Here is a 16277-nt window from a genome sequence, read left to right on the forward strand (position 1 = left end):
AAATCTCCTAATTTTAACTTTAATATGAGTTGTTAACAAGTTTTTTCTGTATCTGTGCTTGTTAGTTCTGAACATGTCAGCTGTTTGTTCTTTAAAACCAGAAAAAGCTGAGCAAAGTTGCCATCTCACCCAGACACAGTGGTGGTAAATGTCTGATGTCTGGCTACAAGAGTCTGCTATATTCCTCAGGACTGACTCCAGTAACTTAAAATGATGGCAGGTGGTGGCAGTCAAGCATGTCAAATGAAAGAAGAACAAAGCCAAGAAAGAGCAGACTTACTTATAATGAACTGCTTTATCTTCTTTTTGGAATTCCGGATGAGGAGTTCTTGCAGAGGGTTTCAAGTCAAAACTGCTTTCATTAAAATTCACTTTTATTTTTAACCTTTAACAAGATAACATGTGTGAGAGGATATTCAGAAAACAATACTAGCTTGCATTTATAGAGAAATTATTGTTATATATTGACCACTATGTATACTGTCCAAAATACCATTATTTCAAACTGGTGTGCATTCTTGGGTATTTAAGAGTTGCTGAAACTATGATAGAGATTGGTTTACTATTTACTGAGGACCTAGAATCAGGTAGGCAAGTTTAAAGTACTCCTTATATCCTGGAGCTTATACTCTAAGTTTAAAAAGAAGTTACAGAGATTGTGTCATTTACAAGCATAAATGTAAAATGCTTTTCCTAAGAAAGAACTCAAACACCCCATTTCTCAGTTTCTTTGCCATAAGGTGGCAGGCAGGTGACTTAGAGCCCTCCCATCTTGCCTCAGCTCAAGACTGATTGGAAGGATGATACCAGCCCTGTGAGGAGCATCCACTTCTGGCACAGATTACAGCAGAGCTGGTGGGGTTCTAGGCCAACAACTGGAGCAGCAGCTTCCTGGTTCTGCCATTCTCTGACACAGCAGAAACAACATACCCCTTGGTCAGTCAGTTCTACACTGTGATTTGGGGAGTTGTTTCTGAAATTTGAGCCCTGTTTCTTACAACTTCCCAGTGATTTTGTGAGTGGCATAAGTCCCCAATGAATCAATCCTTTTCTGGGGGAGGGGGAGATTCAGTTGTCTAAAATCAAGAGCCATTATCCCAACTAACATACCCAGTACCCCCAGCTTGCAAATAGCCACACAAAGAATTAATGGAAAGGATCAGTCTGATGCTGACTTCGTCAGAATGAACCTTCCTAGAGAGTGTGGACTTTGAAATATGTTTTGAGTAAAAGAAATTGCAAGCATAAAGCATTACTCACAAGAGGACAAAAGGGTTTCCTGTGTTAATATGTCTGAGAAGGGCTAATGCAGTGGCTCATTTGTCCCCAGGAACTTTCTTAGGCAAGGCTATCCTTGAGAAGAACTTGAGATAAGAGTAAATACTAAGGGAACCAAACGATAATGAAAAGGCTGGATGAGAAGGGTATTATCGGATAAGACCTTCTCAACTACCTCTGCTTTTGCTCAGAGCAAACTAAGTATGGGCAGGAATGTCCTTAGTCAACAAATCCCATGGCTTCCTCTCAGTTCGCTACACTCCAGAGTATCTGGCATAGAGTGATCCTTCTTGTCACTTTTTCCTCTCCTGACATCTGTGGCAAACCACAGACTGCTGCTTCTGTCTCCTTTTCTTCTTCCCATCTCCCAAATTTTATTGCACAGCCTTTCATCTCAGTATTTTTCTTTTTCCCAGTATTCTGTCCTCAGCCTATCTAATCCATTCTTATCCTTTCTCATTCCAAAGTGAATAACTCTTTTAATAATCCAGCCTCAAATCCCCTTCTCTCTTGAGCTGTAGTCTCACTTTTCCAACAACCTGTAATACATCTTTATCTGAAAGGACCACAAGGGTATAAAATTCAGAATAAACAAAACTAAATTCATCAACTGCACTTCTGAATCTGCTCCTCCTATATTCCATCTTATGCTGATAGCACCTCCATCCTCCCAGTGGCCTGTTTTATACATCAGAGTCTTCCTTGAGCTCCCCTCCTCCCTGTTCACCATATCCAAACATTACTTCATCAGTCTATGAAACAAACACTGATTTTGGCTCACTCAATTACTATCCTCAAGGAATTTATAGTACATGTATGTGTGAAGTGAAGTGAAGTGAAGTCACTCAGTCATGTCTGATTCTTTGCGATCCCACGGACTGTAATCTTCCAGGCTTCTCTGTCTATGGGATTTTCCAGGCAAGAGTACTGGAGTGGGTTGCCATTTCCTTCTCCAGGGGATCTTCCTGACCCAGGGATCAAACCCAGGTCTCCTGCGTTGCAGGCAGACGCTTTACCCTCTGAGCCACCATGTATGTGTAATAGACACACATATATATATGAACAAAAATATATATAATAATGGCTGACTAGAAGCTTGCTCTAAAGCAGTGATCTTTAAGCAGTTTTGTTTATACACTCCTAAAAGAGTTTTGAAAAACCACATAACCCCTCGGATATTTTAAAGCTGACACCTACAATTTTTCATTGTAAGTTTAAATAAGTTTGTTTCTTGTTAACAGATTTTAAAAATATCAACTGTCCCTTAAAAGTCAAATATTCATTAGGATAAAATGAGTGTGGGCCTTACTAGCAATGAAAATTTTAAGATATTGTTTGATAAAATAGATTTTAACCACCATATTGAATAAGGCACACCAAATCTTAAGCAATCACATAAAACTGTTATAAGAGAATTATAGCTAATATATTTTGAAATTCTGGCTGTACCAAAAAACATTTCAGTTATACTTTAAAAGAAGCATCACTAAATTATATAGCTTCAACCATCCAAATTCAAAGCAACCCAACACAGACAAGTACCCCAGTTCTATAGCATGCCTTTAAATCAATGAATTAGTTAAAGTAAAATAAAATATATATGAAAGGCCTGTGGGTTAAGTTTTCCTGCTTCATCAGTAAAGTCTCTAAAAAGCCACTATTTTTATTTGCTCCTTCATTCGATATCTTAAAATTTTTACACATAGGTTGAAAAGTATGCTTTTCTTTTAAAAAGTGGGATAAGTAATATCGATGCAGGCTTGTTCTCAGGCAGATCACCTTTTGGGAAGAGTACCTACAGACTTATGAATCTGGAAGCCGAGTCTCTTAAAATTGCCCGTGCCTATGTATACTTTGGAAAGTCTTTACAGACCGTCACTATATATTTTGAAATTCACAATTTGAAATTCAGTGCTTTGAGGGAATCTACTTACTGTAAACAACTAGACCTTGGATAAAATGTACCCTTTGAGGTGTCACTAGTCTCACAAAAAAAAGAAGGGTCTTGAAAAACACACACACATTCACACACAAATGTAGCACAGGCTAGAGGTATGGGAAGCTAGGGCCATAACGGTGGGCAGCAGGGGCATGTGGAATAACAGATAATGACCCCTGAGGACAGATGGAAACAACAGAGCTAACGGAATATTGAGCCGTCTGGGCCAGCTGTAAGGTGGGGACACTACACTTGAGAGACACCACACTGAGCCCAGACCTTTGAAGAGAGCTAACTAGGCCCAGGTTGATAGCATCCCAGCTACCAGCAAAGGAAGAAACAGAAGCAAATCCTCTGTGTAGAAGTTTCCCCAATTTAGGCCAATAGGACACTCAAGATAAAATTAACTCAAAAATAAAATTCACTAAGCATATGAGAAAGAAAACCATTATAATTGAGAGTCAGCGGGGGAAAAGATTCAGCATCCTCAAGAAATACAGAATTTGGAATTATTAAATATAGAATGCAGAATAGCAATATATAAAATATTTAAAGAAACTAATAATCCAATCACCAAGATAAAACAGTAAGAGTCCATTAGGAATGAATAAGCATATGGAGTGGGGGGAGAAAATTTTAAGAAATTAAAATTTTAATATTCCACACAGTAAAAAAAGAATTAGAAAACAGGAAACTATAGCCAAAGAAATTACTGGACTTTCCTGGTGGTCCACTGGTTAGGAATCTGCCTGCCAGTGCAGGGGACATGGGTTTGATCCCTGGTCCAGGAAGATTCCACATGCCATGGGGCAACTACACCCATGCATCACAGCTACTGAAGCCCTAGAGCCTGTGCTCTGCAACAAGAGAAGCCACTGCAATGAGAAGCACACTGCAGCTAGAGAAAGCCCGTGTGCAGCAACAAAGACCCAATGCAGCCATAAATAAATAAATTTTAAAATTAAAAAGTAGAGTCATAGATGTAGAAAACAAACGTATGGCTACTAGGGGATAAGGGGGAGAGGGATACATTGGAAAACTGGGATTGACACATACACACTACTATACATATAAAACAGATAACTAATAACCTACTATATGGCACAGGAAATTCTGCTGAATACTCTGTAATGGCCTATATGGGAAAAGAATCTAAAAAAAGTGAACATATGTATATGTGTAAATGATCCACTTTCCTGTATACCTGAAACCAACACAATATTGTAAGTCAAATATATTCCAATAAAAATTTTTTTAAAAAGAAAAATATTTTAAAGAAATCATAATTATGACAAAATTTATATCACTGTGTCAAGAAAGTCTTCAAATTCTAAAAGGTTCCTTAATTTCTACTATATTAATCATTACCTGCTCCTTTTACAAAATTCACTTTCTATGTAGTTTGGAGGCAGTCTAATCCACTCATTTGGAGTCATTAAATGCCTTGAATTAGAAATTCCTGGGAATCTGGAATGCAGTTTGGCCTTCTCAACCTCTTTAAATTCTTTCATTGTATATATTTTGCCTGTAGGACAATTAAAACCTAAAATTAGCACTCTTAAATGCAACTGCCATTGCTCTTGGGTTATGAACACAGAAGTCGCTCAGTCGTGTCTGACTCTGCGACCCCATGGATTGTAGCCCACCAGGCTCCTCGGTCCATGGGATTTTCCAGGCATGAATACTGGAGTGGGTTGCTGTTTCCTTCTCCAAACCACATAACAATTAGAAACTAAGTACCAGTCTCACACTGAAGAAGAATTCTTTTCCCATCATCTTTGTCATATTGTGCCTTTTTCAAAGGGTCACGAAATGGTGGGATGGTAACCTATAAGAAAAACAGTTCTTTGAGGACTGGGTTGCAGGTCTTTTTTGGTCTATTCTACACATCCATGTATGGCTCTTATGCCAGAAGAATCAAGATTACAGTATCTACAAACAAATGGCATTCTAATTATTATATATATGTATGTAACACATTACAAAGAGATGAGGGCACTCCAATACACCTCCAAGCAAGGCTTTCCAGCCAAAGAAGCATGGTAAGCTCTTGTTTTAATAGCCTTTTCAGATTATTGTGGATATTCTTTTAGATATTATACCCAAAATCCACAAGTGGCATTTTCTTAAAGGTTAGTGATGATGTGGAATCTGAAACCATATCAATGAGTTATTCAAACTTTGCTACATTAAAATTCATTGACCTATCTTGAACTCTGAATGGATCTTTTATCCATATCATTAACTGGTGATTTAGAAAAAATTAGATCACTGAGTTATATGAGGTCTTCCAAATGTTAATACATTTCATTATATAATAATCACATTCATTAATATCATTACCAATGTATCAGTAAAGTCTTTGAGTACTGGGACACTGTCACACTGATGATAGTATGATTTTTCAAAAATTCAAATTTTTGAAAGCTCACATTTTATCATTGGCAACAAATATCATCAGTTGTTTCTCTTAAAGCAGTAGACTCACTTCAGTAATTTTCTAGAAAATGTCTGCCAAATATCCAAGACTTAATAACCAAAGTCTATAAGTAAAAGTGGAGAAGGCAATGGCACCCCACTCCAGTACTCTTGCCTGGAAAATCCCATGGACGGAGGAGCCTGGTAGGCTGCAGTCCATGGTGTCACTAAGAGTCGGACAGGACTGAGCGACTTTACTTTCACTTTTCACTTTCCTGCATTGGAGAAGGAAATGGCAACCCACTCCAGTACTCTCGCCTAGAGAATCCCAGGGGCAGAGGAGCCTGGTGGGCTGCTGTCTATGGGGTCGCACAGAGTCAGACACGACTGAAGCGACTTAGCACGCACGCACGCATGCATAAGTAAAAGTGATGTTCCATGAAAAACAAAATCAGCCAGTTCAGCTCATAATTTAAACAATCATACTGTATTTCAACACACAGAAGTATTCTTTGCATACTTCCCATTTCATCACACAGAGTATTAAAAAGGCCAAGATCTGAGGTGAGGAGGGATAAATCAGGAGTTTGGGATTAGCAGATATAAACTGCTAGATAAAAAACAGATAAACAACAGGGTTGTGCTACACAGCAAAGGGAACTATATTCAGTATCTTGTAATAAACTATAATGGAAAAGAATCTGAAAAAGAATATATATATATATATATATATATATATAAGTGAAAGTGAAGTCGCTCAGTCGTGTCCGACCCTCAGCGACCCCACGGACTGCAGCCTTCCAGGCTCCTCTGTCCATGGGATTTTCCAGGCAAGAGTACTGGAGTGGGGTGCCATAAAAACATATATAAATCACTGCTAAATACCAGGAACTAATATATAACATTGTAAACCAACTGAACTTCAATTTTAAAAAAGTGGGGGTAAGACTTCAGCTCAATTCAGTTCAGTTCAGTCGCTCAGTTGTGTCCGACTCTGCGACCCCATGAATCGCAGCACGCCAGGCCTCCCTGTCCATCACAAACTCCCGGAGTTCACTCAGACTCACGTCCATCAAGTCCGTGATGCCCTCCAGCCATCTCATCCTCTGTCGTCCCCTTCTCCTCCTGCCCCCAATCCCTCCCAGCATCAGAGTCTTTTCCAATGAGTCAACTCTTCGCATGAGGTGGCCAAAGTACTGGAGTTTCAGCTTCAGCATCATTCCCTCCAAGACTTAATAAAATTAATAATGTTTACTGTTTGATCAAGGACATTCTTAAGTGAAACTGAATTGTTTTTTTACTGTGAGTGCATGACAGTGAAGAATATGACTACTAGTTTAATTTATGACACCAACTTAAGTAGTTCTAAGGTACTAGCTGTTTTACCCAATGCTGTTTTTGCACCATCAGTGCAAATATCAACATAATGAAAAAAAGCTGGTAATATTTAGCACTATTATGAAAAGTTTTGGCCTAATGGACCCCCTAAAATGGTTTCAGGGCTATCAAAGTTCTTGTACATCACTTTGAGAACTGCTGATATAACCTCAAATTGATCAGCTTATCTTAAGAGGTCACCTATCGGCTTCATTTAGAAAGTCATCATGGTGAAAGAACAAAAGGAAATTTTGGTATCAGGAAGATCCGGTTTCAAATCCCAATTCTCACCCTTACTAGCTATGTTACTAGTTAATATGTCTAAGGATCTACCTCTAAATTCACAATTTAACTCTGACCTATAGACAGTAGCATCTATATATACCCCAATTTGGGCAACAATTTAAAGATCTGCTTTGCCCTGCAAATGCCAGCAGGGCATGTCTATGATTCAAGGTAAGCTTTTTGTCTTATTTTGTTTAACGATATCCACTACTAGCAAAACTGTGAAAAAACTAGATTCTCTGGAAGTGTTAGTCACTCAGCTGTGTCTGACTGTTTGTGACCCCATGGACTGTAGCCCACCAGGCTCCTCTGTCCATGGAACTCATACTGGAGTGGGTTTCCATTGCTTTCTCCAGGGGATCATCCTGACCCAGGGATTGAACCCAAGTCTCCCACATTGCAGGCAGACTCTTTACCGACTAAGTCACCAGGGAAGCCCAAATTCTTTGGAGGGGGTGCAAATTATGTAACCATTCTGGAGGACAATTTCATGATATGAATCAAAATCACATATAACTTTTAACTCAGCAATTCTACTACCAGCACCTTATCCTAAGGAAAAAATCAAGAAATAAATAGTTAAAGGGATGTTCATCATACCGTTGTTTATAACAGCAATAGGTCAAAAACAATCCAGAGGTTCAAAATAAGGAATATTAAAAAAAAAAAAAAAGATGGTATAGCAAAATTGTGTATGAGTTTAGAAATACACTTGTACTCTGGTATTGACAGCTGTGCAACCTTCTGGACAGATCACAGCCTTGTTGTGGCGAAGGGGCTTGCATAACTCACTGAAGCTACGAGCCATGCTGTGCAGGGCCACCTAAGATGGACCAGTCATAGTGGAGAGTTCTGACAAAACGTGGTCCACTGGAGGAGGGAATGGCAAACCACCGCAGTATTCTTGCAACAAGAACCCCATGAACAGTATGAAAAGGCAAAAAGATATGACACCAGAAGATAAGCCCCCCAGGTTGGAAGGTGTCCAATATGCTACTAAGGAAGAACAGAGGGTAATTACTAATAGCTCCAGAAAGAATGAAACAGCTGGGCCAAAGTGGAAACAACGCTGGGTTGCAGATGTGTCTGGTGGTGAAAGTAAAGTCTGATGCTGTAAAGAACAATATTGCATAGGAACCTGGAATGTTAGGTCTGATGAATCAAAGTAAATTGGATGTGGTCAAGCAGGAGATGACAAGAGTGAATATCCACATCTTAGGAATCAATGGGCAAACTTAATTCAGATGACCATTATATCTACTAATGTCAACAAGAATCCCTTAGAAGAAATGGAGTAGTCCTCACAGTCAACAATAGAGTCCAAAAAGGAATACTTGGGTGCAATCTGAAAAATGACAGAATGATTTCAGTTCGTTTCCAAGGCAAGCCATTCAACATCACAGTAGTCCAAGTCTATGCCCCAACCACTGATGTCAAAGAAGCTGAAGTTAATTGGTTCTATGCCCCAACCACTGATGTCAAAGAAGCTGAAGTTGATTGGTTCTATGAAGACCTACAAGACCTTATAGAACTAATACCAAAAAAAAGATGTCCTTTTCATCATAGGGGATTGGAATGCAAAAATAGGAAGTGGTTGTCTGAGGATGCTTTACAAATAGCTGAGCAAAGAAGAGAAGTGAAAGGCAAGGGAGAAAGGGAAAGATACACCCAACTGAATGCAGAGTTTCAGAGAATAGCAAGGAGAGATAAGAAGGCTTACTTAAATGGACAGTGCAAAGAAGTAGAGGAAAACAACAGAATGGGAAAGGCTAGAGGTCTCTTCAAGAAAACTGGAGATATCAAGGGAACATTTCATGCAAGGACGGGCATGATAAAGAAGAGAAATGGTAAAGATCTAACAGAAGAAGAGATTAAAAAGAGGTGGCAAGAATACATAGAACTCTACAAAAAAAAGGTCTTAATGACCCAGATAACCATGATGGTGCGGTCACTCACCTAGAGCCTGACATCCTAGAGTGTGAAGTCAAGTGGGCCGTAGGAAGATTACTACAGACAAGTCTAGTGGAGGTGATGGAATTCCAGTTGAGCTATTTGAAATCCTAAAAGATAATTCTGTTAAAGTGCTGCACTCAATGTGTTAGCAAATTTGGAAAACTCAGCAGTGGCCACAGGACTAGAAAAGGTTAGTTTTCATTCCAATCCCAAAGAAGAGAAGTATCAAAGAATGTACAAACTAGTACACAATTGTGCTCATTTCACATGCTAGTAAGGTTATGCTAAAAATCCTTCAAGCTAGGCTTCAGTGGTACATGAACCAAGAACTTCCAGATATACAAGCAGGGTTTAGAAAAGGCAGAGGAACCAGAGATCAAATTGCCAACATTCACTGGACCACAGAGAAAGCAAGGGAATTCTAGAAAAACATCTACTCCTGCTTCATTGACTACGCTAATGCCTTTGACTGTGTGGATCACAACAAACTGGAAACTTCTTAAAGAGATGGGAATACCAGACTACCTAACCTATCTCCTGAGAAACCTGTACGTGGGTCAAGAAGCAACAGTTAGAACTCGACATGGAACAATGGACTGGTTCAAAATTGGGAAAGGAGTACAACAAGGTTATATATTGTAACCTTGTTTATTTAGCTTCTGTTATGACCAACCTAGACAGCATATTAAAAGGCAGAGACATTACTTTACCAACAAAGGTCTGTCTCGTCAAGGCTATGGTTTTTCCATTAGTCATGTATGGATGTGAGAGTTGGACTATAAAGAAAGCTGAACGCTAATGAGTTGATACTTTTGAACTGTGGTGTTGGAGAAGACTCTTGAGAGTCCCTTGGACTGCAAGGAGATCCAACCAGTCCATCCTAATGGAGATCAGTCCTGAGTGTTCATTGGAAGGACTGATGTTGAAGCTGAAACTACAATACTTTGGCCACCTGATGCAAACAGCTGACTCATTTGAAAAGCCCCTGATGCTGGAAAAGACTGAAGGCAGGAGGAGAAGGGGATGACAGAGATGAGATGGTTGGATGGCATCACCGACCCAATGGACATGAGTTTGAGTAGACTCCAGGAGTTGGTGATGGACAAGGAGGCCTGGCGTGCTGTGGTCCATGGGGTTGCGAAGAGTTGGACACGACTGAGCAACTGACTGAACTGAACTGATGCAGAGTACATCATGTGAAATGCCAGGCTGGATGAATCACAAGCTGGAATCAAGATTGCCAGGAGAAATATCAACAACCTCAGATATGAAGACAATACTACTCTAATGGCAGAAAGCGAAGAGGAACTAAAGAGCCTCTTGATGAGGGTGTAAGAGGAAAGTGAAAAAGCTGGCTTAAAACTCAACATACAAAAAAACTAAGGTCATGGCATCCAGTCCCATCACTTTATAGCAAATAGACGGGGAAAAAGAAGAGACAATGACAGATTTTATTTTCTTGGGCTCCAAAATCACTGAGGATGGTGACTGCAGCCATGAAATTAAGACACTTGCTTCTTAGAAGAAAAGCTGTGGCAAACCTAGACAGCATATTAAAAAGCAGAGACATCACTTTGCTGACAAAGGTCCATATAATCAAAGCTGTGGAGATGGGACATGATTAAGATGTTACAGCATTCACAGGGAATCACTGAAGGACTACTTACATATTAAGACTGTTCAAAAACATAAACCACATAATGCCAAAGTTAAAATTAGAAATCTACCTTCAGAAAATTCGGGTTCTCTCTGTTCATGTAAAAAGGATCATACTCTTTCGGATCATAATGCTCTATAAATGCATTTCCCTGTAGGAAGGAACCACACATAAGAATAAGAGGTGCACGATTAATTTTGAACATAACAAGATTCAAGAGTCAAATACACAGTTCCACTGTTATGCTTTAAAATGGTATCAATGACAAATGCAAATGGAATGGGAAGACCAAACTGGATTTATGTAAGTAATAATAATGTATAATTATACATTATAATGTATAATTATACAATAAATATAATAATGTATCTAAGTAATAAATATCATAGTGATAGAAGGAATCTAATTAAAATTTGCAAGATTTTAATAAAAGGTATTAGAACACTAAAAGATTTAGGAATTTGTTTTTAGATACTCACTAGTCAAACATCTCAGCTCTCTTTTAAATGCCAGAAAAACAGAAATATTTTATAGCCTTGTAAATAATCAAGCTCCAGAATTAAAAAAAAAAAAAAAAAAACACATATCTTGAACATAGACTCCAAATTTTTTAACTGGTATATAAAATTAACAATTACATACAGAAAAAAAAAGAAAAATGATTCTAATGTTCACATTTAAATACAGATCTAACCCTTTACCTCCATCCTTTGCACATGCCCTGGATTTAAGAATAATGTATGCTATGATAGAGTATAGATTATACATAAACAGAGTTGGCAAGGGTAGGCTGTTTGGATGATTATAAATAAAAAAGATAATTACAGTTTTTGAGCAACTGAAAAAAATAACAAATGAATCCTTAGTACCTTTTTATTTACATATTTTAAAAAACCATCTAATTCTTCTTGTCTCCTTTTTTTAATCTTCTTATATGAAGTAACTTTTTCTATAATTTTCTTCTGGAGAGGATCTGCCACATGGTCAACCCATCTTTTATACAATATCTCTTTTCTTCTTGCATTTAGGAAGTCGTGATGTTTTAAACACTTATCTAATTCCTGGTAAACAGTGATAGGAAAGACAAATATATTATCTTAACGTTTTCTTGTTCCAAAATTTAAATTTAACTTATATTCATAAGAATAATCCACAAAAGCACCCATTAATTAAATCACTACATTGGCTTCTAATGTGTGACACACACAATACTGGAAACAAAGAACACATGAATAAATTAGATAATATACCTGCTCTTCCTGGAAGACAGACTACAAAACAGATCTACGAAACAATGGTGGGAGGGACAATGTACCAAGAGATACATGGGGCTCAGTGTTCACTGCATCATTACAGTAGCCAAGAGGTAGCAATAACTTCAGTGTTCATCAACAGATAAAAGTATAAACAAAATGTGATATATACATATAATGGAATATTATACAACTATAAGAAGGAGTGAAATTCTGACACATGCTACAACATGGATGAACCTTAAAAACAATATACTAACTGAAATATGCCAGACACAAAAGGACAAATAGTTTAGGACTCCACTTATATGAAATAACTAGATTAGGCAAACTCAGAGAGACAGAAAATAAACCAGAGGTCACCAGAGTCTTGCAAAAGAAGGGATGGGGAGTTACTGCTTAACAAGTACAAAGTTTTGTTTGGGGTGATGAAAAAGTTTTAGAAATAGATAATGGTGACAGTTGTACAACATATCAATGTAACTAATGTCACTGAATTATACATTCAGAAATGGTTTAAAAAGCAAATTTTATGTTATATGTATTTTACCACAATAGAAAAATAATCAACTTTTTTCTTCTTTTGGTCACACTGTGCAGCATGCAGGATCTTAGTTAGTTCCCCAACCAGGGATAAAGCCCATGTCCCCTGCATTGAGAGTACGGAATCTTAACCATTGGGCCATCATCAGAGTCCCAATAAAATTTTTAAAAGATTTCCAAATTGGTAGACACTTGGGATAGATCTTAAAGAACAGAGTTATTTTTGACTGCCCTGGCCATCCAGTGGTTAAGACTCTGCACTTCTTCTGTAGTGGGGCACATGTCCAGTCCCTGGGCAGGGAACTAAGATCCCATAAGCTGCTCATTGTGGCCAGGAAAAAAAAGACAAGAGTGAAAAGGCCAAACTGTAGCACAACCTGGTACAAATGGCAAGTACCCTGCAAAGAAAATGCCTAAATCAGGCTATAAAACTAAATCATTCTCAACAAAACTTCTCATACACCTTTCACCTAGCAAATGAAATCATGTGATTACTAGGATCAACAACATGAAATTTAAAATGAAAACAATAAAGTACTAAAAACCCTGAGACCTTTTCCAGGTAATATCCCTCCCTAACTTCAGGTCATAGCACATCTCTACCATTCTCAGTGAATAATTCCTTTCCTTTTTAAACAACTCCAAAGAAAATTCTTAAAAACAAAAATAGGCTGCCCACTCCAGAGTTTAGTACACGTCACATAGACATTCATCTTGTCTTATAATTAAGCCCATCCTGCTACAGTTAAAGCCTTGTTCTTACCTAGGTATTCCTGAGTAATAATTCATCAGTGTGTTCCAATAACAGCTCTTAAAAATAGACAGGGTTTCCTAGAGGTCCCACTAAAATGAAGAAACAACTGAAGAGGAGGAAACTTTTATAAGGTATCTATAAAAGAATCCCCACAAAGTATAGAAAGTGAAGAAGTAAATTAAAGCAACCTCAGAGCTCTTTAAGGTCAATCCTAAAGGCTAAGGAGTGTTTCCATTATTTTCTATATTTTCTAAAATTTTTATAATGACATCTAAAATAGAAAAACTACATCTACATCTAAAATAGGAAAACAAAATTTAATTTTTAACTGACACATTTTGTAGCCAATTCTTACCTTAATTATATAATTTTCTCTATATAATATTGATTGAATAGCTGTATCAACATCTTCCTTAGCTAATACCTAAAATGATAGAATAAAATTTTGAAAATCAAGTATTAAAAAATTAAATTATTAATACTACCTAGATTAATAATATTTTATGTGACCTATATATCCCTGGGAAGTTCTCTGTAAATCCCAATTTTTCTACCTCAAATCATATCATCAAGTACTTTGTAAAGAGTATTTGAATCTTTCTACTCTCAGCTACATTTTACTCTAGGAAAGAAAAATAACTCAGATCACAGACATTTTGATTCCCAACATGGTCAAATGACTTGCCCAAAGTCACATGGTACCCATCTTTTTTCACATCCTATAAATGATACAATCAGGCCTCTAATGGAATTCATTTACTCATTTATGAATTTTATTTGATTATACTTAGTCATTTATGGGCTTCCCTGGTGGCTCAGTGGCAAAGAATCTGCCTGTAGTGAGTGAACTCACATCTGCCAGGAGATGTGAGTTAAATCCCTGGGTTGGGAAGTTTCTCCTGGAGAAGGAAATGGCAACCCACTCCAGTATTCTCGCCTGGAAAATCCAATGGACAGAGGAGCCTTGCAGGCTGCAGTCCATGTGGTCACAAAAGAGTTGGACACAACTTAGCAAATAAACAACAACCCTAGTCATTATAGCTATCAAATATTGATACTTTTTATGAACAAGCCACATTCTCAATATTTTAAGCCAACACAATCTTCCAGAAGTAGTTCATAAAATCAAGTTTTTCCATTTTCATAACAAATCTTCCTCAATTAAACATCTGCCAGAAAATGCAAGAGGCTGATATCTAACATACATGTGGATGTAATTAAAGATACCAAATTATACAGTTACTAATGGCTAAAAAGAGCAAATTTTATGCTATAATATTTCTGCAATGGAAAAAATGATTAATAATAAAAGAGTCCCAAGGTGGGAGACATTTGGGGTGACCTTTGAAATCCTCTCATAATTACACACACACAAAATAAATATTCTCAAATGACCTGTCATTGGAATTAGTTGTCTTCAGTTCCACTATATGTATTTTCCAGAAAGAAAGAAGAAAGAAAGTTAGTCACTCAGTCGTGTCCAACTCTTTGTGACCCCATGGACTGTAGCCCACCAGGCTCCTCTGTCCATGGAATTCTCCAGGTAAGAATACTGGAGTGGGTTGCCATTTCCTTCTCCAGGGGATCTTCCCAACCTAGGGATCGAACCCAGGTCTCCTGCATTATAGACAGGCTCTTTACCAACTGAGCCACCAGGGAAATCCCTGAAATTTTCTACAACAGATTAATAAAATCTTAAAATCTAAGAACTAACCTTCCCCATTAACACACAAGGAAATTAAGGCTCATCAGAGGTAAGCAAGAAGTAACCAGAGGTAACCAGAAGGCTAGAAAATCCTGCACTGAGCCCAGAATTCAAACTCAAATGTGTCTAACTCCAAATTCATTTTCTTTGTCCTTTCTGCCTCACAGAGTTGCTATTTCTAGCAAATCTACTGTTCTCAAAACCAAGATGAGTACCAATATATTAAAACAATCACCTGAAGACATTGAAGACTAAGCCAGAGAAGGAAGAAACTAAAGGGGAGTCAACACTTGGAAAAACAGAATAGCGCTGGAAAATATTTCAGTCTAATAGCAGGCATCAATCATAGCTAAAGGAGGTGGCTCAAATACAGATAAAGATACACAGTTTTACAGATTTCAGAATTAGAAGACAAGAGTTCAGGGCAACCATAGCAGCAAGAAAGTAAAAGGAGAAATGCCTGAAAGGAGAAAGCCATAGACTGAACGCCACAAATTCTGCAGACCAAATCTCTAGTAGACCCTTGAACTACATATGCACACAATAAAAACTCTAGGCAGCCCAGCTAAAGCTAAAAAAACTAAACAGTGATTTCATTTGCTGCCAACTGCAGGAGAAACAAAGTTTAGAGTTCATGTTCAGCCAAGTAAACTGTCTGCTAAAACAAAAGTTCAATATTAATCAGAGGAACATGACAGATTCCAAACCCTTTGCAATATAGCATTCATAATGTTCAAAATCACTAAATTGCAAAATGTGACCCATACTTCAAAAAGAAATACAATCTAATGGAAATCAACTCTGAGATGGCGCATATGTTGAAATGAGCAGATAAGGATTCTAGGTCAACTATTATAGCTATGTTTAAGAAGTTAAAGGAAAATATGCTCATAATGAATAGAAAAATGTCAGCAGAAAAAGAGTGAAAAATAAACAAGTGAAAAATATTGTTCTTAAATTAAAAAAAAAAAAACTTAAATGGCTTAATAGCAGATTGAAGATGACTTTAAAAGAGTCAGTGAACTTGAATTCAAATCATTAGAATTTATCCAGTCTGAAAAACAGAAATAAGACTGGAAAATGAATAAAGTTGCAGTGAGTTATGAGACAACAGC

The 16277-nt window shown here is 37.5% G+C and overlaps 1 protein-coding gene across 9 annotated transcripts in view; it reads right to left on the reverse strand.

The window, feature by feature from the left end:
• Nucleotides 1-16277, reverse strand: part of FAM228B (family with sequence similarity 228 member B) — a 45898-nt gene that overhangs the window by 8096 nt on the left and 21525 nt on the right. For 8 of the 9 annotated variants that reach the window (XM_070799062.1, XM_070799061.1, XM_070799069.1 and 5 more), the window contains 6 exons: nucleotides 13813-13881; nucleotides 11777-11968; nucleotides 10978-11058; nucleotides 4958-5045; nucleotides 4586-4742; nucleotides 281-385 (listed from right to left, as the gene is read on the reverse strand). In XM_070799062.1, the coding sequence (XP_070655163.1) occupies nucleotides 281-385; nucleotides 4586-4742; nucleotides 4958-5045; nucleotides 10978-11058; nucleotides 11777-11968; nucleotides 13813-13881 (692 nt within the window). The remainder of the gene's footprint in view (nucleotides 1-280; nucleotides 386-4585; nucleotides 4743-4957; nucleotides 5046-10977; nucleotides 11059-11776; nucleotides 11969-13812; nucleotides 13882-16277) is intronic. The other variant, XM_070799060.1, reaches the window with a different exon arrangement.

The sequence above is a fragment of the Bos indicus genome, chromosome 11 (assembly GCF_029378745.1).
Source record: "Bos indicus isolate NIAB-ARS_2022 breed Sahiwal x Tharparkar chromosome 11, NIAB-ARS_B.indTharparkar_mat_pri_1.0, whole genome shotgun sequence".
Lineage (NCBI taxonomy): Eukaryota > Metazoa > Chordata > Mammalia > Artiodactyla > Bovidae > Bos > Bos indicus.